Source organism: Nesoenas mayeri, assembly GCF_963082525.1.
Source record: "Nesoenas mayeri genome assembly, chromosome: 1".
Taxonomy (NCBI): Eukaryota; Metazoa; Chordata; class Aves; order Columbiformes; family Columbidae; genus Nesoenas; species Nesoenas mayeri.
In genome coordinates this window covers 35,946,260-35,974,131 of record NC_137541.1, presented here as the reverse complement: position 1 = coordinate 35,974,131, position 27,872 = coordinate 35,946,260, and the positions used below count along the sequence as shown (strand labels likewise).

At 40.7% G+C, this 27,872-nt stretch overlaps 1 protein-coding gene across 2 annotated transcripts in view; it reads right to left on the bottom strand.

Moving 5' to 3' along the window:
- SRGAP1 (SLIT-ROBO Rho GTPase activating protein 1) overlaps nt 1-27,872 on the bottom strand; it is a gene marked incomplete at both ends in the record, with an annotated part of 142,434 nt that overhangs the window by 14,608 nt on the left and 99,954 nt on the right. Inside the window, 10 exons of one of the 2 annotated variants that reach the window (XM_080358401.1) lie at nt 383-488; nt 10,264-10,398; nt 11,959-12,036; nt 12,199-12,259; nt 15,973-16,075; nt 18,717-18,744; nt 22,705-22,789; nt 22,909-23,106; nt 24,799-24,900; nt 25,663-25,884. In XM_080358401.1, the coding sequence (XP_080214527.1) occupies nt 383-488; nt 10,264-10,398; nt 11,959-12,036; nt 12,199-12,259; nt 15,973-16,075; nt 18,717-18,744; nt 22,705-22,789; nt 22,909-23,106; nt 24,799-24,900; nt 25,663-25,884 (1,118 nt within the window). Of the gene's footprint in view, nt 1-382; nt 489-10,263; nt 10,399-11,958; nt 12,037-12,198; nt 12,260-15,428; nt 15,463-15,972; nt 16,076-18,716; nt 18,745-22,704; nt 22,790-22,908; nt 23,107-24,798; nt 24,901-25,662; nt 25,885-27,872 lie in introns of both variants that reach the window. The other variant, XM_080358402.1, reaches the window with a different exon arrangement.

Sequence of the window (27,872 nt, the reverse complement as noted above, 5' to 3'; positions counted from 1 at the left end):
GTTAGGAGATTAAAATCAGCTTGAGATAAGGAAAAAAAAAAAATCTACTTTAAATTAAGTGAACTATTAATTGCAGTTTGTATTTGTTATTTCTCTTATCAGCTTATTTTGTTACCAGCTTTAGTGCTGTAGCCTGCACTCCCCATTTCAGACAACACTTTAATCTGTCTTATTCCAACCTTGCTCAGTTTTGGACAAATGCAATTGTAATTTGGATGAAAACTGGTGTTTTCCTTCTGTTTTCACTGCCAATTAGATCAGCTTTTGTGTTAAATGGAGCTCACATGTAAATTCTACATAGAGTATGAGTAAATCCAAAGAACTTCAATAGCAGCAGAGGAAGGTAGAGATACGGTACGCTGGGGAATTATAAAGCACTTACTGGTTGAGGAAGGCGAAGAGGTATCTCATCACTATAAGGACCGACCTGGGCAAAGTAAGGAGGAGTTTGCGGATGTGAAGAGCCCTCTCATAGAGATTGTCTATTCCTGGAAACAGAAGGAAGCATTTTAAGTTCCCTTTTGTATGACGGTCTGAAATAACATTCAATCAGTTCACTCAATTTACTTCGACTCTACCATCACATGTCTGTAGCCAATATGCTCTCATTTTGGTGTATTACAAAAATAAGATCTAAAAGTCCTTCTCCCTCCCACAGTTTAGAAGTAACATCCTTACTTTAAGAAGTCACAAATTTGCCCAAGTCAAACCCTGGCCACGTGCTGAGCCAGACAGCTCACAAAATCACAATACCAGTCCATAAATCACCTGAGAGAACCAAGGAGAGATGTTTGCTCTCAGTTTCAAATACAGATTCATTCTCTTTATTTGAAAGTTCATATCAGGTATAATATTGCAATCACCGAGCTTCTTTAATGAGTTTTCTTAAGCAAATGTCCAGCTATAACTCTCTTAATGGCAAAGCAGGATAAAGGCCTTATGTTTTATGGTGTGTAAACAACAAACAAAAAGATCACATGTATTTTCCCAAAAATGATTTTATAGCAGTCTACCAAAATTCTTCTGAAGCAGGCAGAACAAGGTCAGCTTAACAAAAGCATCAGTTCCTAATGTCTTATAACAAGGGTGCATTATCTTCCATGTTGGCCAGAAAGGTTATGTGGCTGCAAGTGGTGTAGTGATGGGATAAAAGCATAAATTGTTTTTCAAAATAAGTAATATCTCAATTTTTTACTCAATGTGTTTTCTGTGTAAATGACACTATTAGAAACAACCTGCAATTTCAGTAATGCTTTTTATGTCAGCCAAGAAAGAATGCTGCAACTAACAACATCTAAGGGAAATCTTAGCAGACTACATGAGAAATACTGTCCAGTGGCAACAAAATGGATGCTCAGAACTGTGGAAATGAGAAATAGGAGCTGACTCCAATAGCTGAAAATCCATTTGTACCACAAAATGTGACATTTAAGAGTACATGTTTTAAATAATTACTTACACAAAAGTATGTAACTGTAAATAGAGTTCCTGGTGTTTATTTGTGTTTTTTGGTATGGCTATTTGTACCAATTAGCATTTACTTGTTGATGCACAATCTGTGTTGACTTGTGTTTCTTAGAAGAACAACTAGTGTCTGGTAATTGGTATTTTGGTACCAAGAACTAAGCATATGCAGAGCACGTCAGCTGCGAGACTTCTGTTTACCACACAGAAGTGCTGCAGTTCATTAGGAAATGCCAGTGTAGTAAACCGGAGTCGGAAACCTGTTCCCACACCTGCATTTACAGGAGATTCCACTGGCTCGGTGGAATGCCACTGGATGGGGTGAAACTCGGAAAAGGACTGCTGACCGGTTTCACAATTTATAATCTAATGAGTCACACTGAGCCCAAACTCTAGCTGAAAATCAGTTCAAGCCTTTACACTTTCTCAAGTGGAATATGAGCTTGAATTTATGTTGCTGTTAAACATGGACTGCATGAATCAAGTAGTATTTCTGGTTACTGGTTAAGAACTGGAGTCCACGGCAGGGATGTTCTAAGCCTGGGAGCTGCTTGCACCGCAAGGATGCGCAGAGCAAACACAATTCTCCTCTCGCTGGCTAGTGCACATCTTGGAGATGACAATGCTACGTCCCCTCACTTCTGCAGGGTTGTGCCACACTGCTGTTCTGTGCAGCCCACAGACGTCACTTTTAGTGCAGGGCCTTTCTCCACCTCCTTAAACTAAGCCACTGCCAGTAGAAGGAGCCTGCCCGTATCTTCGGTTCCTGCTCTTCCAACTGTTACAGCTGGGGCACCTTGTGAGTCTCCAGCTCAGCCTGCCTTTCCCCTGACAAGCCTGTTTGTGAGTCTCTGTACAGAGCTGTAGGTCTGAGTGGTTTTGAGCCTGTGTGCATGTGCGCAGGTGGGTTTTGTAAGGAGTGGGGCTGAGAGAGGGGAGTCGAAAGGTGCTCTGGTTACATCTTTCAGCGCTCCCGCCTCAGCAGCACTGCTGTGCTGTGCGGTGGCACCGCAGTTCCTCTCCAGCCTTTCTGCCCCATGTGCTGGGCGTGGGAAGCTGGATGGAAGTTGTGATGCAGCACCAGAACTTGCCTTCTGCATTACAGCCTCTCCCGGTTAATGCCTTGTGCTGCAGACCCGCCTCTTCCCGCCAGTTCTGGAGACTGGCCCTGGACCAGGTTCGGTCATCGCTGAACTCAATTCAGACCTGAGAAATGCACTGGCTGGGCTCCCAGGTGGGTCCAGAGTCTCCTTTCACCGCTCTGCTGCCTATCTGGTGCTCTGTCTAAACTGGTGAGCTAAACCAAGACGGGTCGCAGTCATAAATATCAGCAGGCAGCTGCCACACAGTGGTTATCCCACTCTCCTATGTGCTTTGTGGTCTGTGCCAACTGCAACTCTTCCAAGCAGTTCCTAGACATGGTTCACAGGATGCATGAGCCAGAAACTGGTTCCAGGAGGCAGCACGGACATGGAAGAGTAGTTAGAGAGAGTCTGGCTGCATGGCCCGGTGCTGAGCTATCCCAGCTGCCCTACTGCGGGCACGATCAGTAGTAAGTACTAGCAGGTCACCTCTATACTGCAGCAGTTACAAGCTCTACATGCTGGAATGAGGTGTGTTTATTTCCCATACCTTCCTGGTAACCCAGCCCCAGTTTCCATGAAAGCCCCTTTATTGAAAATCCAAACTATTGCCAAGTAGTAAATTAATGTGCTTTCCACATTATTTCAAAAGGCTTTTCTTTCTCAGCATTGATTTGGTTTAAAGGAGATAGGTAATAACATTATGTATTTGTGTGCAGCTTTTAAATGAGGAGCTACATTTCGTATTTGCTTGTGTGTATGCGGTGTGCGAGTGTTTGTGTACGTAGGAAAGAAGGAATGAATGCAGAATGACCTCTCTGCATCCAGGCAAAAAGAATTTGCAGCTTTGCTGTTTCCCATGCAGAGGGAAGGGAAAGCATTGCTTTGCCTCTGCTGGCTTTGCCGAAGAGCCTCGGGGCAGAATGGGCATCCAGGCTACAGGCTGGTTGCTGTGAGGAGCCACTGCAGAGAGCTGGCTGTGCCTCCCCTCTCACAGCACTTCTGGTGGAGGCCCTCTTGCCATTACTCTGATTTTCAAGAACTGTAATTAGCCCTTCCTCAGTGCCTGGTGAGGTATTACCCATTTCTCAGCTAAGAAAACCGAAGTGCTGATATTACATGACTTGTCCTAATAATGCAATTAGCTGCCAGGCAGAAACAGAAATCATGGGATTTGAAAACTGGTTCATTACTCTAATGATACGAGACTCACATTCTCAAAGACAAGCAACAGGACAAGCCTCTGGCAAGGCCAAGCACACTGAGAACTAATGTGTTTTTTCTGACTGTGAAGGAGGGAAGGGAGATCTGTGTGAAGGACACATGAATATCAACCACAAATCAAAACTACTGTCAGGTAAATATCACTAACAGAGATGGCTATTACTTTCTAGTTCCCAGTTCTCTGAGCAGAACAAAACTTATGGAGCTCTGGTCCGACACACACAAGCTCTGGCTTTCCAGACCTGGCTCAGCCACAGGGGTCTAACCCACAAGCAGGAGAGTTTCCTGCAGCCAGATGAGAAGGTGTTTGGCATAGGAACACCGCTCCTGTTAAGTGGAGCTACAGGGCAGCCCAGAGCACAGGAGACATTTGTGGGGTGAAACAAGGGAAAGGGAAGAGGCCAGCTTCTGGGGCTTCATGACTATAGCACTCTGGGGAAGAGCCAGGCACCTGTGTCCAGAACTATTAATGTATTTTTATCAGACAATAGTTGACCAAAGCACTCTAATAATATAAGGAGATTGGTTTTCCATGTATTCACAAAATTATCTAGGCATCTAAGTGTCAGAGGTGTTTGGGATCTAAGAAGCCTCCACCAGTTACCACAAAAAACGAAAAACAGAGAGGTTGAAGGACTCTTCAGAGGTCATTTACATCTACAGTCTCACTCTTTGACTTCACACCAATCACCTCTGAGAGATGTCTGTCCAACCTGTTCATAAAATCCTCTAAAGAGGTGGATCACAACCTCCACAAGAAAATCTGTTGAGGGGCAATCTTGCATTGTTCTTGGAAAATATTTATTTCGTGATCTTCCATGGACTTCCTCTGCAAACACTCCTCGTCCTTGAACCGAACGAATGAATCCAGATGAGACTAATGTCATTGCATAAATGAAAGAATTACTTATCAGCCAGCTGCCTCTTTGTCAGCCACAGGCTAAGGACCATTTCTCAAAAGCCTGAGAGAGGCATAAATCTGAGCTACTCAAGCCTTAAAAAGTGTGATCTTCAGCCTCCCAGAACACTGGAACCTACTCTGGAGAGGTGGCGTCACCTTTGCTTACTGCAGAGACACACAGAATCAATGAACGTCCACTTTTGCCTTCTAGGAGAAATAACACATTTTAACCACCTGGTGACTCACGATGAGGTTTTTGCAAGGGCAGAGTCTAAAATGAAAGAGACTGAAAGTGAACAATCTGCCTCAGGAGAGTAAAGGAAAGCTGAGATGGGAGAAAACACAATTACTAACATGAGCCACCAAACACAAACAAAACAAAACTAAATTATAAATTAAGACAGGGGTACATTCATCCTAAATAACGATATGAAAATGTAAATTGAATTTTAATTAAGCAATAATCCTGAATCAGTGGAGCATATAAAAGGCAATAAATATTCAAATATATAAATGGAGTGCTTTGGTGATGGAGAACAAAAGACTTTTGCAAGAGAGCAGTTGCTGGTGATTTTGAAATGTTTTGGGCCAACTGGACAGCTACACGCCTTTATCACTTTGGTTTAGCTAAAAATGCTACAAAAGCACTGCACTTTTCCTGGTCTTGGTCCAACGCATGGCCTCTGCTGCACTGGAGGTGAGAGGTTACCCAGCGAGAAGATTCACCCTGGGAGCAGCCAGAGCTCAGAAATGGCGAGTTCCAGATCGTGTATGTTCTACCACTCTCTGTTAGCAGACAGTTTGCATGCACCAACATCAGTAGCAACAAAAGACCTGCAAACATTTGGCAAAGTGTAGATATTCTTGATCACAACATGTGGAAGGAGAAACCTGGTGTCAGCAATGAATGAACTGTGCTACAGTAACAGCTGTAGCGCAAGCTCAGCATATTTCACAGGCAAGGGTAGCAAAAAGGAGGAAGAAGAGGGAGAAAAATGTAACGTAAGTCACCTCTCTCCTTTAGGATCACTGTTTTGAAGGATAAAACCCAATGCGGTATTACAATGTGGGAGTCACTTGCTCTTTCCACTTGGTGTGGCACTAACTAATGGCAAAGTGAATGCCTAATGCGTATTTTACACACCCACTGAATGTCACATGGGATTGAGTTACACTTGCAGATGTAATTTTTATGGTCAATTTGCAGCTGACAAGCAATTCACGTGAATATGTATTAGTGCTGAAGTTAACAATTTATGCCTCCTTCCACTTTGGTAGATGAGTCCAATCCAACTCAAAGATATGTATATATTAACTCAGCAGTACCACTTACAGCTCTTTCAGATCTATTTAAGAAGGCATTACAGAAGGACAAACACAATCGTCTCCACTGTCATTTTGGGAAGGAAACCATTGTAATTTTGTTGAAACTCTTTCATGAAGAGCTGACAATTCAGAATACAGTTTTTTACTTTTTAAGTAATGGGCAATAGTCTGGAGAAGTGATAAAATAATTTCCTTTCATAACATTTATAGCATTTATGCCTTTAGGTAAACAGGCACTGCTGGCAGCAAGGGATTGAAATGATGAAAATCAGAAGGAAAAAATATATAAGTTTTCATCCATCCTGGCATCTTAGTGTATCAAATATAAGGCAAGTGAGATGAAACCAAGAAGAATGACAATGACCTGAGCAGAAGCTAGGTGCTCTGGGTAGCTGTGTCTGCTGCTGCATCGCACAGCTACATATATAAAAGTGAACAGTAATTCACATGTATAAGAACTGACACCAGGAGAGGAGCTGCCATCCCCCAGCAGTGAAGGTGAGTTATGATCAGCCATGTAACTCCTATCACAAATATTTTGCTTGTGTTTGACCCAACCTTTTTTCTACAAGAAGCCCAGTGCAACTCTCCTTCCTTCCCCACCACCTCAATTTTAGCCCCCGGCTTGCTGAGTACTGCTGGGAGCAATAGTAGCCACCTCTTTTGCTGAGAATGCAGAATTATGGCCCATAATCAGATGGATGCTTTACATTCTGTTCTACTTTTCATGCTTGCTCTGGAGAAACCATAATTCGGCATAAATTTTATCTAAAACAGTTCATAAGCCCAAACAGCATAATATTGTTCTCATGAGTCTAATTAATACAAATTGCCCTAAAAGTCACAGTCATTTTGCACTGTTTCCACTGTATTTGCAAAAGGGAAAGCATTAAATCACAATGCTCCATTTCATTCGGAAATATATGCATAAATGCAAAGGAATTCCTCAGTGGCTGTACTGAGGAAAGGTTCATTTTGCAGCTGTAGCCTCAATTATGCTTGACATCCATAACTAAGCACTTCAGTTTCAAGGGGTTTTTCACTGGCAACATCACATTTCCATATAAAATGTGTGACATTCCGCCCTTTTACAGTTTTATGTGAACATTAAGTTTATGTATTTGCCTTCTCGCCCCCACTTTTTATAACAATTTCTGCCAACAATTAAGAAAAACACACATTTATCTTGAAAATCTTTTTGAAAACAACTTAATGTTTATTAATTTCCCCACTGTTTATCAGATAGGGAATGCTATATGAACTAAGAGTATTTAAACCCTCTTAATTAAAAATGTGAAACCTTTGTGGACTTGCACGTTGTGATCTAAAGAAGCTACAGTAATGTGTGTTCTCACAGAGGAAAGGGAGTCTGGCCCTGCTCCCATTAACATGAAGACCAACATACTTAATATGTGAGGCCATGTGAGCACAGAAAAAGAAACTAATGCAACTATCACAGGTTCAAAGTCTAAAATAGAAGAAAAATCTTGCCTAGACTATCTTCCTTTTTGCAAGATGTACAAAGTGTTAAGGTTAAAAGACAGCAATGGAAAGGGTCTTTGAGAATAGCAGTTTTTGTTAGCACATGCCACGTAGGTGCTATTTGAACTAAACTGTGACAGGTAGTAAATTCTGAAATGCTTGTTGTTTTATTAAAAAATAAAAAGCGTGTCTTATTCCCTGGAAGTGGTGGGCCACTTAAGGAAGCGTGTAGACCAGGTACACAGCTGTAAAAACACTCCACCTCAGGATTCTGAGATAACGAGAAGATGCAGACACATAGCCCACTGTTCCCAGCAGGCGGTTCTGGGGCTGGCTGTGGGTGCAAAGCACAAGAAAGGTTCTTTCTCTGCTCACACCACATCCAACCCCCACACCGTGACAACACAAAGTAAAACCACCCCAGGGTGTTCAAAGAGTAAACCCCTTTTGTCCTGCCTGTTCCAAAGTGACCGCTCCTCCCTGCGCTGAACGAAGGAATTGATGGGACATTTCAAAGTGCCCCTAATGATAACCTTGTGCAAACCAAACCAAACCACGATGAAACCATCCTCGCCTGGCTTCCTCCAAAACATGCCAGAAACAGACCTGGGACTCTTACAACACATTATCAGGAAGAAAATCCTCTGTCTTCTTCTGTACCAGCAATAGCAGAAGTCAAACCTAGCAGAACCACTCAGTCATTACACCTCATCTTGACAAGGTGCCGTAGAGATGACAATCCAGGTTCACGACAGCCTCAGAGAACAGCCAGTGTAAACCAGGATCAGATGGCAACACCTCTCTCCCAATAACTGTGCCATTTAAAAAGGTGGCTGGGAAAAGCAGTGACATTGTTCCAGGCTATTGCTTGTTAAGGATTTCAGCTTCTACCCCTCTTTCCAAATACCGTGGCCTGCCTTCAGAAGCTTCAATGGTGAACGGAAATTCTTTGAAATCATCCAGGTTCCTCTTCTTGGAAGACATTTAAAAGATTGTTTTGGGCAAATATTTTTGCATCTCCTAGGCATTCACTTGTATAATAGTTGTAAGCCAAATACTCATTCTTGTTATTTTGCAATTCTATTTAAAGCTCTTCAACACAGCAGAATGCAATACCATCTCCACATACAAGTACCATCATTTCTAGTTTTCGTAATGCTTAGTCAAAATAATAAAGTCATAAAGAGATCCAATGGGCAGAATCTGACAGCAGAAATTTTGAAAAGGAAATCTGGTACAAATGTTTAACGATGAAAGTGATTAATCGCTTGAACAGCTTATCCAAGGATGTGGTAATTTTATGTCAACAGAAGCCACTAAATCAATATTTTTTTTCCAGCAGACATGGTTTAATTCATTGAGAAGTTATGGAAATCAGTGCAGGATTATTAGGTAAAGTTCCATCATCCCTGTCATGCAGAAATTCATTCAATCAAAATGGTCCCTTTTTAGATTTCAATTTCTATGACTCACAGACATTTTCTGGGCTGTGGCACTGCAGTTAACTAAAGCTGAACTCATGCAGAACCAAGATGATGCTTCCTAAAGAGACAATGTCCCCCTCAGCATCAGGGATCAGACTGTTAAACTGCAGTTTTGAGGTCCTTCAGGACTCCTCAGTACCACTGAGCCTGTAAAAAGCAACAGCTGCAGAAAAGCAGCAAAAAAGGAAACACAAAATATTGCACATGGACGATCCACCTATTCATAATCTCCAGGTTGAATTACTGCAATCCTCCTTATCTGGGAAGAAAACCACACACATTGGGTTTCCCCAGCAGTGAGCAGAAAAGCCCATCTGATGGTCAGCCCAAGACACTGTGCACACATTGATCTGCAGTCCTGCCTGCTGGGCTGAGACCCCTTTGCCAAAATAACAGTTTGGAGAGAGCCTGCCCTAACTAATATCCCACAGGACTGGCCGTTGTCTCCTGTGAAACCCTCCTTCTCCATTTGGCCGAAGCAGGCATGTTACAAAAGAAGGGTTGAAAGGAGGAAATTCTTCCACAAAGCTCACACCTCTGACCACTTTCTGATGGATCTGCAGGGAACAGTAAACCTACTGATGGGTGGTTTGGCCTCACCCTTCCCCAACATCTGCAGGGATCTGCGAACTGGAAGAGGTTTGGTGCATGCCAGAGCAATTCACTCATCCACTGAGAACTTCCTAAATTACTACAAGCTCTTTGTGTCCAGCTATGAACACCAGCAGTGCCCAGACCCCTGTGACGCTCCTCCAAGGCGCCCCATGACGGGTTGTCTATGGGAAGGCAGAGCGGGCTTTTCTGCAGACAACATGCAGCTGCTCCCCTCCGCTCCTGCGTGGAGGGGTTTTCCTGCTGGTTTTAAGCTGAGCACAATAAAGGTCTAGAACCTCACAATGTCAAGCATTTGGTCACTTATTCACCAGTGCTGACTCCAAGCTGCGGGGCACGAAAATCTTTGTGGAAAGTAACGTCCTCTGTTTGCACGGTCATGACTTCATTGCCTTCTGTCTGCCCCAGTGCACAGAGGAAAATAATAATGTGTTTAAATTTAACTATTTCTTGTATACCAAAAAATATCCTTCCTGCCCTATTAAACAAAGAGTTTTACTGTACATTAATCCCACTGGGAAAAGGGAACAACCACAGCTGTGAGCATGACTAATAGCTGACCCAGACTGATACAGATGGCAAACAAATTGTCTCAGAAAAATCTGTGAAGTTAGCTCTTTTTTTCAGGCTGCTATTGGATATACGAAAGTAAAATTATATTGAGAAAGAAATAGAGATTTCTACTTACTGATACAAGAAATAAGATCATTAAATCTTTCCTTAGGAAAGACAGGGTTTTCCAGCCCTCGGAAATAGAGCTTCAGTACTCCAGCAACTGAGTTAATGTCATGGTTACTTTGGTCATCTGCCAAAGGATTTTCACCTTAAAAAGTAAATAAAGTGAATGAAACACACATGCAGGAGCATTCTTACATGCAACATTTTTATAAGTGAGTGACATTTTGGGGTTTTTTTGTTTGTAGTGTGTGGGAGGTGGCAATGCAAGCATCCAAGTAAGATAATAAACACTGATTTAGGAATCCCTGGGCTATGATTAAACTGAAACTGGCAGCCTAAATAAAGCTTCCTTTAAATTACATAATCTATTGATCTCTTAGGTCCTGAACTTCCAACTACGTATTTATGGACACATTGTGAACTACAGTTAGTAAAATAAAAAAGCCAAATGGTCTTATTTGAATAGGGTTTCTCAGACTATTCTTTGGGAGTTTACATAAAGCAAATTGAGTTAGATAGCTCTTTTGAACCGGAAATCTGTTTTCATTCTGAAAAATTAAAATGTTCAGGAATACATGCAAGCATTTAGTGAAAAGACTGTATGGGAACTGAAACCCAAACGGAAACCTCAGCCATGGCTGAACTACATGAAACTTAAAAGACTTAATCTTCATTTTGAAACATTTTAAAATGTATGTATCTTGGAAGATATTCTGGAGAATACCACTACCCAGAATAAGTGGTTAACAATAAGGCAGATTTAAAAGCTGGCGTATAGGAGAACATGGCTTCACTTAGCAAGTAAAAACAGCTGCTTCATGTATTTTGTCAAAGACGAGATCAGGTTAAACAAGATCTAGAACTAATCCTGGGGAGAAAAATACTGTGCATATTTTTTTCATGCTTTTAGTCACAAGACTTATTGCTCCAAGGGTTTTCTCATTAGCAGATGATCTGCAAAAGGTTTTTCTGGAAATTAAAAAAACCAGCTTCTAAGAGCCAAGAAAAGAGAATGTAAGATTAAAAAAAAAAAAGTAACTAGTATTGTTTTAACACAATTAAGGGATTGCTGGATCCTGGTCCCCCTTGCAGAGCAATCCTAGGCTGGGTGTTGCAAACCACTCATGTTTAAAAAGCTGTTTTTACTTCCTAGTATTTTTCCCATGATTTCTCGTCTGGGGCTGAAGTTTCCTTTGGGAATGAAGCCACTGGTTGAAAAAGGAATGACCCTTTCACAGCCCTATTCTCATTGATCGTGATGCCACTTTGGCAGAGGGACCAGAAAGCTGAGCACTCATACTCCAGAAGATCAAGTAACAGGGTTCTCAAATCGCATTACGTAGTCTCTTGAATCTAATTAAAACCCATAATCTCTCCTTTCTGATGTTCTTTAAAAGAAAATATAGACAAACTATTATTTGCAGTTTATCATTAACAAAAGATTAAAGTTTACAGTTGACTCAAGAGTCATACGCCTCATCTAAACAAAATGAAAACCAACTTCCAGCTCCTAGAACTTAACAGGGGAAAAACATGTAGGTGTCATCATTACACTTCATCTTTAAGCATATATGATGGTTCAAATTTTTAGATGCGGTACACAAAGTGCACACAAACTGCTTAAACAACCAAGAAAGTAATTAGAATTTAAAAGATTTTTAAATGTCAGATATTAAGGTGCTCGAATAAATGAAAATGCAATTACCTCTCTCAAATGAATTTTTAATATCATTCACTTCCACCTGGGAACCAGACACTCTAAAAATTCCCTGATGCTGAAGACCTGCAGTAAAGATGGGAGACGGTGGTGAGAAATTAATATAGTTTTAAAAATACTTTTAATCTCTATTCTGAAGACAATGCTGTGGTGGTAAATACACTATGTAAAAGATGCACAAAAAAGTCAGGGCACTAATGAAATGACATACTATGTTTCAGAGCTTACCATATAGGTTGATAAATCTGATACAGCTTTCCACAATGAGAGGAATGACTTGTCCTGAATCCTGGAAAAACAGAAGCAGAAAGAGTGAGCTGCAGACCAGAAAGAGGAAACCTCCCTACTCTGGACTGAATGTGAAAATGCATTTTCTTGGTCAATCCAGATGGACATACAGTGCTGGCAAAAAAATACATAAGAAAATATATCGTTTCTAAGAGAGTTCTCTTCCCATTTAGGGAAGGAGGGAATGGAACAGGTGAAGAGAAAAGATTACGGTTCTCCATTAAAATAATTGTATTGGGAACTTCAGAGACTTCATTCTCTACCTCTGCCACTGTATCTGGCTAACACTGTATGTGACATCTAAGCTCATGCATGTGTTTTAGATTTTTGAAGCAAAATGAGTTAAAGCAGTGAATTTGCCTTGTAAAAAGTTTATCATTAAGAATAATAATTCAGGATGAAGATGATCTCTCTGCATCCATTTAACTTACCTTTCATTTTCTGGTGGAGAAAATCTTACATGGACCTAATTACACAGGACCTAATTCCTTGAGTGTTGGTTTTGTTTTGGTTTTTTTTTTTGTAAAAATGTTGATCACAAACAGCTGACAAAACCTCTTCTGGACCTGCTGGACTATCAGAAGAGTTCTTGGAGTCACCAAATGACATTGCATGGGGTATACCAGGTGCCTCCCTCCTGACCTGGACACCCCTATGTGCTCTGCTGATCTGCGTATCCTAACATGGGGCAGATGACGGCCTGGCACGTTGGTTCGGGCTGCTTGAACCAGCTGGTGATACACTGGCTGGTCAACTGCAGCCCCTGTGAGCTGAGGATGTGGTTGAGCTGCCTCTTCTGTAGGCACAAAAGGTGCTGGGAAAGGAAGGACACAGCCCACACCTCCCCACCTGCAATGGGCAGAGCTCAGGAGCCAAAGCTCCTGGTCTCAGCCATGATACAGCTGCAGGATACAGCTGCATCTTCAGTTAAGTAGAGGTGTCTTAATAAAGGAGAAAAAAATGTGATGGGAGGGGGAGAAGATGACTATACACTGATTTTCCGAGAGTTATTTGTCTTTTTCTTTTACGCTGCTGATTTTCCAAAAGAACTGTCACAGTCCTTTGTGACAGTCCAAAAAAGCAGTGTATTAGTGTGTTTTGGCACTTTAAAAAAATAGACGCATTATCCTAAGTACATTAATGACTACACGTCATCAAATATTTATTAAAGGCACAAATCATATGATTAAAAATTATTTAGAAAAGTTGGTGCTTATATTGGAAAAATTACTGTTTCATCAATAATAGGTACCTTTGAAATTTTTGCCTTGGAAGCTATAATTTTTCTTTCCAAATGAATTCCAAATATGTAAACGCTCAGAGAACTAACTTATTCATTTGAAAGTTTAATATAAAACCAGTCTGTATTCCAAACTCATGAATTCAAAAGCACCCTGTAACTTAGAATACACATTTCCTCTTACAGACTAGTCCTTCTTTTTCATGCTAAATTACACTAATGGGAAGTTTATGAATGATGCCCAAGCAGAAGAAAAGCCAACTACTAAAAAAATTTTGAAAAATAACACACAGTGAAGCAATGAAACAATGCACCTCTCAAGACAACTTAACTCCCGATCTTCTGTGTGCTCCATGTTGTTTTAGTGGTGCTTACAAAAGACTGTACCGCAAATTACACTATTTAAATTGTGACTTGTCTTTTAATTTAAAACCAAGGAAAGACTGGCTACCCAACAATCAGTAATGTCTGGATGAGCATCTTCTGTTTGAGTTGTGTCATGATTCAGTAACAGCTGAATGAAAAAATCCCATGTAACAGGTCAGTTGCTAAAATCAGGAATACTGTCATCTTCACCAACACTGAGCAGACTGGCTCTCCAAAAAAGAAGTGTATTAGAAAACATGCACAGCATGCACCCGTATCTCCTGTTAGTAAACTGGTTCACGCAAAGAATATAAAGCCTCGGAAAATATAGTGTTTGCAGTAAGAAATTACAAAAACATAGATTACGTTCATACCTGCTTTTGGAGAATCTGTTCAGAAACAGGCACAACTTTGTAGTTAAGTAATTTCCTGAAATAATCTAAATGAACATCTTTGGATTTTGGATCTAATGACTGGAAAATACTTTGAAGTAACAATCTGTGTTGGTGAAATGTCAAGAACAGTGACCCTACCACTGCTGTGAATTTAATCTGACATGTGTAGTCACGAATGTATGTTTGGGGCTAATTATAATTTCTTATGATGCAAAAACGTAACGAAAAGCAATTTGGTGGAATTTTGTACTTCACTAGCTATAATCCTTTTGAGTCTGTCAAAATGACTCATCCCTATCAGGAATGATATGGTTTTTGGGCAGAGATGCTTTCCTAGGTTACCTCCCATGCTGGCAAGCCTGTCATAAGGCCATCAGCTTTCTTTCCTTCTTTCCTTTTGAAAAACTAACTATGTTGGATTCTCCACTTGCAAGTAAGCCCTGCAACCCACACTGCCATGTAGCATAACCCTCTTCCCTGTGAGGGAAAATGACGGGGTGGCGTATCTCCCAATTTGCTCTGTGCTTCTCTAATCCAGAGGCTTTTTGTTGTGGGAGTTTCTGCTTCTTCACTTACTTTCATCCTTGAGCAAGAAACTGTTTATGATATTAATCTCCTGCACTGTGTGATGATTTCCTGAAAGTCTCTGCACCTCACAGCACCACCTGCATATTAATAATAGTTTTCCCTACAGCTGTACGGAGGGTGGCTGAAAGCTCTGTTTGAAGACAGCTAAGCTGTTATGGTGCCAGTGAATGCAGAATTCATTCTTCAAAATATTTGCTGATAGATATTTTGTGCACGAAGAATAAAAAATCCTAGTAACATTCAAACCCAGTTCACAAGTCAGGAATTTCATTCACTGCATTTATAAATGTATTTTTACATATTTTTTGAAGATTTCCTTCCTTTAGCTCTGTCAGCTAGTGTCCAGAGGCAATAATTGACTGTGATGGGCAGGTGCTGTTAATGAATAAGGAAATATCCATCATTTAAGACTACAATCACTCCAGAGTTGTGCTCTGGTTTGGTTTTGTCTGCTGTACTTGTAGATTCATTTCTTAATGCAAACTTCTCCCTTCAGGTCTTTGAAAGAGCTAATTTTGAGGCAGGCGTGAATGCAACCCGAGAGCGAGGCGGAGATGGTTCTCTTGTCACCAGAACTATACCTGATGTCTCGTGTGAGAGTTCCTTCGGCCTCGGCTAGAAGCATTATTAGAAATAAAAGTATGAGAAAGAAGAAGATAGTAAATACAGCAAAGATACAAGATTCAGAATAGCGGTGATCACAATTTCACACAATATAATAAATTCCTAAAGTCACAGGAAATCAAAAGCTGGATATCAAACCCAGGGTGATTCTGCTTCTGCACAGACTTTAGATGCTGAATGTAATGAAAATGGCAAACAGGAAATTGTGCTAAGTCGTGGGATGCACCACTACGTTCTATCTTCTGTATGATGCTAAGTTTCCTAACAAAACCAGGCTGTCAATACTATCCCTACTTGATTAACAAAATTGTAGGGAGGCTAACATGAAAAATGAATCCCCCTCTTTCCCTCTGACTTCAGGAAGTATTATATTGATCAACCGGGAAAGAAAAGAGCCCCAGAACAGATTTAAACATAATGATCTGCCTCAGCTCACGTGAGGTGGTGACCATTATAGTAAGAAGTGTTGAGATCAGCCACTGGGGTGGCTGGTGCCAGTACCTTGATGAATGACTCCAAATCACCATTAAACAACTTAGCACTATATTGTGATCGGGGTCTGGGCTTCCTGTGTTTCTGGGGCTTAGGGGGAAGATTTGGAGGCCTAAGGGAAGGGAATATGATTACTGAGCAAGGTAATTAAGTCACACAATAAAATGAAATGTCTGTAAGCTCATACCAAAACAGTAAAACATTGTAAAGGGAGAAATAAACACAGTACTTATAAAATAAAGACTTTCCAACAAATTTAAATGTAACAGTGATTAAAAGATAGAGAAAAACTCCCATTAAAAACATACTACTTATGGATAAATATTGACATTCTTTATGAACCCCTGCTTTGCAGTTTTACCATACACATTTATTCCAAACACTGCACAATTGGAATGGTCCTTTTTGTTGCGGTCATGCATGAAATGTGCAGCAACCACTGCAATTCATCCTGCCACCGTGACAGAACACAGGCTACTCGAAGCACCTCTTATCAAGCAGAAAAGTTGCATCATGCTGGAGAAGCTCCAAATGCAAATTAAAGCTGCTCAGCACTCTCCTAATGTTCTTCAAAACCAAACTGTCTGCATTTTGAACTAGAGTCAGGATGGTTAAACAGCTTTAGCCTTCCACATCCAACCGTCAGCATCTTCACATAAGAAAAGTAACACCTTGCAAATTAGCTAAAGGAGTTAAAAGAATATCAGCAACTTAAAACAAATAAACAAAAGCAGCATAAAGCAAAAAAAATAAAAGGAAAAACAAACAAAACATTGGTCAGTAAAACGTTTACCTAGCATGTAACACATGTAATGACTATAACTGAATATAACTAAATACTGTCCTCTAGGTCACAACGGATTTTGTTAATGTCAAGGCACTCTGCATGTCAATAGCATCCCTAGTTCCCCTGCACCAGCAGCCCACTGTTTCTATAGATTTTTCAAGAATTAGCAAAAAAATCAAATGTTTTTGGGGAAACAGTGAGGAACAATAATGCATAGAACATTAAGTGGTGGGAATTTGGTCTGTTTGGGTACTACCTGCCATTTTAAACTCATCTTTAAAGATATTCTATTCCCTGCTACAGTTTAACTTTGACCTTGAAGAACATTGCCATCTGCATGTCTTACAGTCTGGACTTAACTGTGGAGCAACAGGCAGGTCCCAGACAGAGTGGGGGAACTGGTGATGAGGAACTCACAGGCAGGCCCTACTCCCTCAAAGTTTCTTTTCCTAAGTGACCGGCTGTGAGACGATAGGAGGTAAGAAGGCTTCAAGCTGCTTCCTCACTTTACTAAGCTAAAATCATTGCCTAAACGCATCATCTTCTTTCAGCTGCTTACAGAGGAGGGAATTTAGGATGATGTGAGCCTGATGAGTCACCTGCTTCAGAGTCAAGAAATGACATTTTTCTCATTAGACATAAGCTTGCTGATCTCCATGAATTCCTGGTAGCATCTGAGGGCATGGTTAAAGGGCACAGGTCTCAGAATTAATGTCAGCAATCAGGAAGAATGCTCTGATTTGTTACCCCTTTTCACCCAGAGTCATGTAAGGAAAGAAAGTGAGAAAGCCCAGCTTTACAGATCTAAAATGGACCACGGAGTAACGGGAGAAAGGCTGGTCTGAAGTTTGTAGAGATGTCTCCAGGAATATGCGGGCCAGGCCAAAGATGTTACACAAAAGCAAGTGGCCCAGCAAAGGCAGAGCCAGAGCTGGATCCAAACTTCTTAGTTAGGAGGGCAAGTCCTTTTTTTTTTAAAAAAAAAAAATCCAAAGGGGTGGTGGTAAAGTCATTCCTGTCCAGGAAGCAAAAAGCAGAAAGAGAAGGCATTGAGCAAAGATGTATTGCATGGAAAGGGAAGAGTGAGACCTGGAAAGCTCGGCTGGATGTTCCTGCCACCACCATGATGGGAAAGGTAGTGCCTGTACTGGGGATACACACAAGTGGCAACTGCAAATCCAAACTGTTGCCATTGTCCCCCACAGTCTGATAGCCTGGGGGCTGCAGTGTGCTTGTCTGGGACTATAAAGACCCATATTCTTCACCATGAGGGTGGTGAGACACTGCAACAGGCTGCCCAGAGAAGTTGTGGATGCCCCATCCCTGGTAGTGTTCAAGGCCAGGTTGGATGGGGCTTTGAACAACCTGGTTTAGTGGCAGGTGTCCCTGCAATGGCAGGGAGGTTGGAACTAGATAATCTTTAAGGTCCCTTCCAACCCAAATCATTCTCTGACTCTGTGATTTAAATATCCAACACGTGGACGCTGGCGGAGGCAGGTATTCCTGACCAGAGTGAGGTTATCAAAGATGCAGCCTGTCCCCTACATCCATCTCTGTATCAGGTTCTTCTGAACTGTGTATCCTGACCAACTGAGTTACAAACCATGAGAGGCAAGGTATATCTCGCAACTGAAAATAAAATATTAAACTCTAGCATCAAAAAATCCCTTGTAGCTTTTAAATTTGCTATGTGATTCACTAATATTTTTAGGGATCTCCCAGTTTGTCTCACCCTTGACACTGGCCTAAGCAGCTCACAAGAATGAAGCAGATGAACGGTCTGGTCCTTTACCCATCAGAATGCAGGAACAGAAATGCTGAATGTTAAAACACGCAGGGCCTGTACACAATTTTTGTAACAACAGCAACAATGTTATATACTCTTACAGATTTGCTCTAAAATTTGTGATTTCTAATAGTTTAATCCATTTGTAACTCTAAATTAAGTAAAATAAAAATATCTTACCTTGTTGTCATGTACTCAGCCCTGTGACCTAGAAAAGTTCAATACACAGGAAACGAACATTTGTAGGTTTCAGGTAGATTTTTTTGTATCTAAATTATTTTTAACAAATTACTTATAACCCTAACTTTCATGATATAGAATTATACAACAAACAGGGCAATGCAATTATCTACCTCTCCACAGATACATTTAAAATACAAACACAATCCATGTTATGGAACAACTTCTAAGAAACTTAAAGAGTCACTTGATACTGTAAACAATTTGAAGTAAAACCCCAAACAACTTCTATTGTTTGTGCTTATGTGTTTTAGTGGCTAAATCAGTATGGAAATGGAGCTGCACCAAGATTAGATTACATCTCCTCTTGTGCCTTAACCTGTTCAGTGCTGAAAATACAGAGCTCTAGACACCAATGGCTTGCTGTTGAAAGACTTTTTCCTCTCCTTTGTCTGCGTATTGCACACACAAAAAAATAATGCTACCACTGGGAAACACCACAGAGAAACACAGAGAGCTGTAAAGAAGCAAATACTGTATTCTAGAAAGGTTTCTGGATAACCTTTGCAGAACAACAGAACAGCAAGTTAGGCATGTGCATCGTGTCAACTCATGATAATGAAAAGGAAAATAATGAAACAGTAGGAAGGTCATGGTATGATAGGTTCCAATCAGCCTAGTTTTCCCAAAGGGAAATTGTGCCCTACTAATTTATGAGAATTCTTTGAACGTGCCAGTAAAATACCACATAAAGGAGAATCAGTTAAACTAATTTACTTAGACTTTCAAAGGCCCCTGGTAAGTTTCTTTATAAGAGGCAACTAAAGCAACTAAACAGCCATGCACTGAGTGGCAAAATATTCTCATTGATCAAAAACTAATGAAAAAAAGGGAAAGCAAGTGGAATTAAATGGTCTTTTTTCATCATCACAAAAGTGCAACAGTAATTTGCTCAAGCCTTCCCACTAGGATCATTTACGTAATACATAATACACTTATTAATTTCTTGGGGAGATCACAGCAGCTAAGGAGGCAGAACATTGTGCAGATGACTGAAACACTTCTGTGTCAAGTCCTGACAAAACTCTGAAGCCCTTCAAAGAGATTTAACCATATTAAGGAACAAGACACACAACGGCAAATGAAATTCCGTATTGATGGGTTCACGTAAGATATTGGGGAAGAAGGAATTAAACACCTATGCAGCTAATGGAACAACAGATAATTTTACCAACTCCGAAAATCACTCTGAGCATCACTTGGGATAGGTCTAAGTACACCGCTCAATTTGAAAGTGACATCAAAAAAGCTTGTCAGACTGCAGAAAGAATGGAAAACAGTGACATGCAAAATGTAACATTATCTGGCAATGTCCAGGTACACCTGAAATACTGCACAGTTTTGAAAACCCTAATCTGAACATCTACTGTGCAGTACCAGAAGAGTGAGCATCTGCAGAAGGTGGTACAAAGAATAAGCTCTGGGAAAAATCTCTGGCGTTAATAAGACATGTGAAGATTGGTGGCACCTATTTTAGAGAGGTGAAAAGGAGGGATGAAAGAAGAGCAGGTGAAATAACCTGTGACAGAAAAAGGGTAAGCGAGGGACTTCTGCCTACTTGTGTAACCAAGGGAAGTTCATTGAGAATCCCAATAATAAATGCTAGTAAAAAAAAAAAAAAAAAAAAAAATGTTCTAAATCATGAGTCTTGGGGATTTTAAACACATCTCTGATATTAAACAGATTAGGGCAAAAACGATCTGAGACACAGGGGCAATTTCTTTTACAACTGCTTATTCTCTTTCTTGCATTTCCCTTTGCTTTGTTCATTTGTACATTCAACAGATGAGCCTTGGGCCAGAATTAATATGAGTATCAGTGTGCTTCCTATGTTTAGTATCAATTTCATTTGAGTATTTCTTATTCACTTTTCCAAATTTGTAGATGCAGACTCAGCACAGAGCACTTCATTATCTCCCTTGTGCAGATCATGAATATGTATCTGCTGTGTCCTTAAACAGCAACAGACTGCAGTAGGTAGGTGACGCACTGGAACAGAAGCCAAATGCTGTCAACATTGTGGACACCAGATTGGAATCTGGATTTACTCAGCCTACATCCTTACACTGTACAGGTTTGGATAAAAGTAAGAGAAGGTGCCAAAGGAAAACTTGTAGTTGAGACAATCCTCCCTTTCCCCCCCGTTCTCCTCCGCACTACTTCGTACTGCACCCTGTACTCCTTGTGTGCCGTGTTGTGGACACTAATGCTGCCAAAAAAGGCAGCTTGAGTGGAGCAGGGGAGCAGTTGGATTCCTACAAATTATTTTCTGTACTAGCTACAGCAATAATGTTCTTAATTCCACTGTAATTTTACCCTTTCAACCATCTCCATTCAAGAAAGATACAGAACCCAGGTCAATCTTCCCAGGCATGTGCACTGTAATGCAGGACAGCCTCAAAAGAAAGGGGTACTTGAACTTTTCAACTTGTAAGAATGATGGCTTTTTCTCAATGTGTCAGCTTTGAATGCGGATGTAGATGTGTTTGAACTACTATTTTTATGTGCTATGGTATGATGATGCAACAACTATGTGCAAACACACTCTGGGCAACAGAAGATTAACTGCTTGGGGTTAGAACTGGTGGGTCAAGGGCAACTCTTCAAACAGAACGGTCCAAATGTGCCTGAGCACAGCAGAACGGCCCAGGGCCTGACGGCAATTTATCACTCAGGTCATCCTGCTGAGAAGTTTTTCTTTGGATGTCCTTTCATACAGCTCTTTCCTTATTTCGTTCCAATATGCATTAGCAATAGATTCTGTTGCCTTTTATCTTTCTCCGTTCAGCAGGCGATCATGCATCTTACTGGGCTTCTAAATAACATTCACTTTACTTTTCCAAATACATTTTCTGTGAGTCTTTGGAGAAAAGTTTTCCTCTTTTTTTGACTAATACCAGCTACACATTGTTTTGTGTGAATGAACTACTCAACACACATGTTAAAAAATACCCTATTTAAGAAAAACTTCCATGAGAAAGAACATAATATAGTCAGTTGTCTAAAACCAGATACCATCTTCTACAGTCCAGCCTTGCAAGAAAATGCTTTTTATTTCCTACCTGCCTCGGTCACTCCCTGGACAGGGGCTTTCTTTGGGTCATAGCCACTGAAATATTAATAGCTCTTTAGACACCTCCACAACTGGATTTGTGGATCTGGGCTTTTGTATTAAAAGCAAGAAGAGATCTGATTAAGAACACATTTTTGGCAGTAAAAAGAAAATAAACTGACACATCCTTCAGAGACACTCTTTAGAGAACAAGTTTCCTTTCTTGAGTCTGAGCGTTCAGGAGAGGATTTTTACTCTTTGCGGTGTAATTCACTTCTTCTCAAGTCTGTAACACTCTGTGGACAGTCCTCAAGGTTTGCAGTGTGATTCTCCTTTTCCCTTTGGTTCATGAGGAAGTGCCTGCTGGGACAGCTGGTGAGAGCTGGGCTGGAACTGTGCACAGTGCCTGATTCATGACTGCTCTCATTCAGCTTTACTTAATTGTAAGAGACAATTTTCTATGCTTAAAAAAATATCACTCTTCCCCAACTCTTAAAAAAACCCAAACATCCCAAGTCAACAGAAATTATTGGGAAGTAGAAACAGCACATTTGTCACTGCTCTTAAATCACCCTGCGCTGGCTGTGTCAGCTCTCCTTTCACACACAGGATTTTTCATTCAACAGTTCCATTTCCAAATATAGTCACTTGTCTGAACGCCTGCATAGTGGAAATAAATACCTACTGAAGAAATAAAATCAATGTATAGTGTGTAGTCTTACCACCGCACCAAAACTATGACTGGTAAAAATCAAATCTATGCTTACTGGACAATTAAGCTTTAAGTTTTGTAACTTTTTCCTGCATACTGCTGGCATTTCAGCAAATTAATTGTACAGTCTGGAATCCCTTTGCAGTTTATTGTCTGATATTTACCTTCTCCAAGTGTCCTCTGCAGCAAGTCATGTTTTGCTTGAAGTTTTGTGATGAGATTACTACCTTCCAGATATTCTCTGAATTTCTGTAGAGATGCAGATCAGTCTATTACTATTTATGGCATATAAATTCCAGGAACTTCTGCATGATGTTTACTTCACATGTTTGGTCTGTATCACATGAATGAGGAAGCAACTGACATACCATGAAATAGAATTGCTCCGTTTCCTGCTGGTTGGCTCTTCTTTTTGCAATGCTGGGCTTACTCAGGTATGTCTCAGAGACTGTTGACTTCACAGACTCCGTTGAGCGGCTGTGCTGGAAACACTCTGACACATCATAGTCTTCAATGGTGACCATATCTTGTATTGTCTGCAGGGTAGCCTCTGTTGTTTTCTTAACCTGAAGTTAAAAAGCATGATTTACCAAATGGGAAGATAAATACATGCCGGAATAGCATAGAAGGGAAGCTCATTACTCAAAATAATTCTCTGGCACACTTCCCAAAACAAATCCGTGTGTGAATGTGAAAAATTAAATGTACTATAACACATCTGTGTAACAGAAGGATGCCATTAATAGGTTTCCTATCTAGTGCTTTACCATGGTACAATCCACAAACATGGATGCACTCTTGTGTCAACTGTATAGCTCTCTCAAGCATTTGTTTCCTGCAATTAGAATTGAAATGTGACACGATTTGATTATGGTCCCTAACCTGGGGCAACAGGCAATAGAGATGATACACTGCTCCGAAGGGTCAACTCTTCCACGTGTGGTCAACGAGTTAGACTGAATGTGTCCAAGGATGTGGCTGGCAGGACAACATGTTCTTCCAAGATAAAAATCTGTGACACTGTTCTGCGGACTGCTGTGGTGAGGAGCACAGTGATATTTACACTGCAGAAGGGGAATGCAGTGGAGGAGGGAGCTGGAGAATGAACAATTTACACCAGCCCCACAGCACTTCCTGGGAGCTATGAAGCACCATTGCCCACAGTGTAAACCCAGCATGGAGCCCGTGGAGCAGGGGATGCAGCGTTTCCACGGTGTAATCAAGAAACTGGCAGGATTCACAAGGACATGATTTACCTCCCAGTTCTGCTTTGGAAGAGTCTCTAGTACAGGCAACTTAACCAAATCATGCACACTTCTACACACATCTCTGGTGTAGGCAAATATCCTTCTTCTGCCTGCCAATATGATTTCTCCCCCTATTCCCTTGCACTTCATTTCACTGAAAGAAATAATCTTTCTCCTTCCTTTTGTCTTCGTTACCTTGAGATATTTTCTGAAGTCAAGTGAGTTTTTTTAAAGACTAGTGTACATGTCTCATGGACATTAATACTTTGTTCTAGGCATTCAGCACATAACACAGACTGAGAAAAAACAGAATCTTGAAAACTTATTAAAAAAGTACACCAAGAAAATGAATTATCTCTATGTTTTAATTTAGGAACAGATGCTCATTTGAACTGAGGGCCTTTAACACTGCCTTAAATTGGACAGAAGTGCAATTTATACCCATTGGGAGGCCTCTCTCTGCTGCCAGAACCGGGGAAAGAAAACAGCATAGCTTTTCTGTATTTTACAAAAAAATGCATTTTATTTTACTAGGTGAGCTATTCCCACCACAGGCACTCAGTACCCGTGTTTCTAAATAGCTGTAGCTGAGAGCATAGGAGATTTTGACTCAGCTACCACAAAAGACAGTCCAAATTCCTTTGTACTTCAGAAGTAGCAATTTGGGCACTGGACAGAGCGTGGTCACAGAAGACAATGACTGTTCTCAGTGGCTTTCTGCCACAAGACATTAAAAATAAATCTCTAACAAGTTTCCACTGAAGCATCTGCAAAACACAGAACCCAGTAATGTGAACACATGGAGAGGTAAAAGATGAAGTTTCCAGACCTCTATAAAGCAGACAAGGAACTACCTTAGCATATTTGCCAGTGCTTGATTTTTAAAATTAAAACAGCTCATGCAGATTGAAGCCATTTCAGGGTCATTTACATGCTTTTGATAAAGCAGAAAACACCGCACCTTCCTGAAAACAGTGTTCAATGCACAGTCCATATGGACACGGATCTTACCTCCTCATTTTCAATTTTGAGGGTGGCCAATCGTGACTGTAGTTGCTGATAGCGAAGCATAAGCTCTGCTTGCACAGGTTGCTGGGCAGTGACCTGACAAACCTAACAGAATCAGAAAGAGCTGTAAGATGCAAGGAAAAAAACCCAGTCAATAGTCTTTGGTTGCTCTCATTAAAGCTGGGTGAATTGCTATCAAAGTCATAAAAACTTTATAAAACAGACAATCAAATGTGCCCATCTAAATGTGAAGTATTTATGCATTACAAGGTGTGGAACTACCTTCCACATCTTATGACTACAGAGCACAGCCTTGTTTTAAGGCTGCTTTGTGTTGCTTCTCTGTCACACAGAAATGCAAACCCTGGAGTTTCCTTCAGACAAAGATAAACACAGGCGACTCTGCATTTTGCTTCCCTATTGGCCTTTGGTGTGGCAGAACAGGGCACAGCGGGGCTACCCTCTGCGTTTGAAATCTCCGGATGATAAAGTGGGGGAGGAAGAAAGGGAAAAGGCAACATTTCAGGGTGTGTAAAATGCAGCAGCTCTGCACCCATAAGCTCTGTTATGGATGAGGCAGGTAGAGAAGCCATAAAGCCACTACTTACACGGGTGCTGGGCTGAGCACAGGCTGGCCAGCAAACTTGCAGCAATGTCCTTATGAGTAATACAGAATATAATAACACACAACAGTGTTTACTTGAGAACTCTGAAGAAGCTCAGAACAGCACTGCCAGTTTTGCAAAGTGTTATTGCTGGTCCACTTGCTTTCGGGTAGATTTTACCAAACTCTTTGTAAAAGGGGATAAATTCTCTATCTTGGGATACAGAAATAGTCACCATGGGGATACTTGTGAGTATACAGACCTCATCACCCATATGAGACTGAAACTCAAATTTCATTGGTGGACAAAAAGCGGTAGGGTACATTTCCATGAATCTCTGCTTGTCACTTCGTGGCTCCAAGCTGTCAACTGCATTTTCAATGATGTCTAAGCCTTCATGCCTGGAAGTTTCAAGGTTATACTCTGCAGAAAGGTATGTTCTTAGGGCTCTGTTCAGACTAGCGTGGTATCCAAGATCGCAACACTGAAAACACAACAAAGGGAAAATAAAACAAATTAAAAAGGAGGAACACCATTCCAATCTCCCAAGCCACAAATTATCAATAAAATTTTCTGTCCTGAAATTCTTCTATCTTTGAAGTATTTTACAAAATATCTTCTAAATTAAAATACAATACTGAGGTCAAGACAGTAAGTATTTACTATCCTCAGTCTATTGCAAAGATTAAAGGATAGTTTTAGAAAAGTGATCGAGTGTACAAGTATGGCAATATGTTTGCATTTATTTATCAGATACAGACGTGCAGTTACTGTACTTACATAGAAAAGGTCTAGGACTCCACACGCAAGTGGGCTTTTCAGTATTGTTGTCATATGTAAGCTTTGGATAATTCATTTAAACCCAGCCTGATATAACTACCACCAAAATCAACAGCAGCACCAAACTGAAAATGAAGCAATTCCTGCTCACCATGTCTGTGTCCAAACAAAAACCCTCACAACTGCCTCTAGCATTAGTGGCCCATCTAAGATGCTTTTTGATGCAACAAGAATGGTTTAACATCTTTTCCCCTGACAGTGAAAATGTATTTACTGTAAACATCTTTTTTCCCATGCTCAGACAGAGTCAGCAACGTACATCATGTTACTAAATGCAGAAAGTCATAATTTAGGTCCTTTTTTCTGGGGGTGAGAATAACACTGGAACGCAATTGAAACCTAATTGGTAGAACATAAAGCTGTGTTTGTTCTTGAATTTTAAACATCCTCAGTTTGCATTATTCATGACTGGTTAATATTTTAGAGGAACAGCTGAATATATTTTTTAAAATGTCACAGCGGTAGCATATCAAGTGCTGTTTCCTTATTTTTTTCCCCACATTAAAACAGTAAACAATAACCCCAGCTTCTGCTCAGCGAGCTTCCAGGTAATGGCAGATGTAACGCAAACCCCTCTGTCACCCAGCGGTGGCACATCAGTCTGCTAAGGGCTGCATACAAAGCAATGTTCTTTATTCAAACAGGAGAGATTTGTCCTGGCCAGAGAACATGCAGCTGCAGGGCATCCCTCAGGCTTCAGCCACCCGTCCTGGTGCCCACCCGCAGTTTAAAATCATCCTTCCCTGCAGGACTCACAAGTAAAGAGACGCAGTTGGGTAAAGAAGCGATTTGAATTCAGTTCACTGTAGACTATGTTTATGTGCATACTTCCCTCTCAGCTCTTACAAACCCTTATGACTCCTGGGATCATGTTCCCCTCCCTTTCCTCTTACTTATTTGAAAAAAGAAAGAAAAAGAGAGTGAGACAGACAGATACATGCACACACTGTGCGGAAAGGAGTTTTCAACGTATTTGCCATACCTAAACCTGTGTGTAGAAGAGAAAGAAGCCCATCATATCTTGCCTTAGGTGCACTAATGATTGGTGATCAAACTGCTCCCTGAGATCTGACAACAGAGGGCTGTTTTATTCACAACAAAACTTCCAGAAAGACTAAGATTTCAGTTGTAGCAAGTACTGTGGGTAGTTACTGCAGATGGGACAGTGACCACCCAAAACCCAGTTCTTGAACCATTTAAAGAAAATGGGAAAAAGATGTCATGTTCAATCAAACACACATAGGTTAACCTCTCTCTTTTGCATTTATAGAATGGAAATTTGTGTTACACTTACTAAAACAGCCACTCAGCTTTTCTACTAAAGCACATCCATATTTCAAAGACCTCCAGCCTAAAAAATATTGTTTCTAAAAGGAAAACTCTCTTGGTGTTTTTCTCTTGTTCTGTGTCAAATCAGATCTCATATTTAATTCACTATCTTGGATGAAAAAGACAGACTAAAAGTGCTGATAAGAAAGTGGATCAGGACAGCTGTTTTATTTCATGTGCATTAGTTTCAGAGAGACCGCATGGAAGATTAAACTGAGAGGAAATTAGAAATAGAGGGCAATGCCAGGTTTAGCATGGCCAGATTTCCATGTGTTACAAAACTACAGGCATCTAGAGACTGAA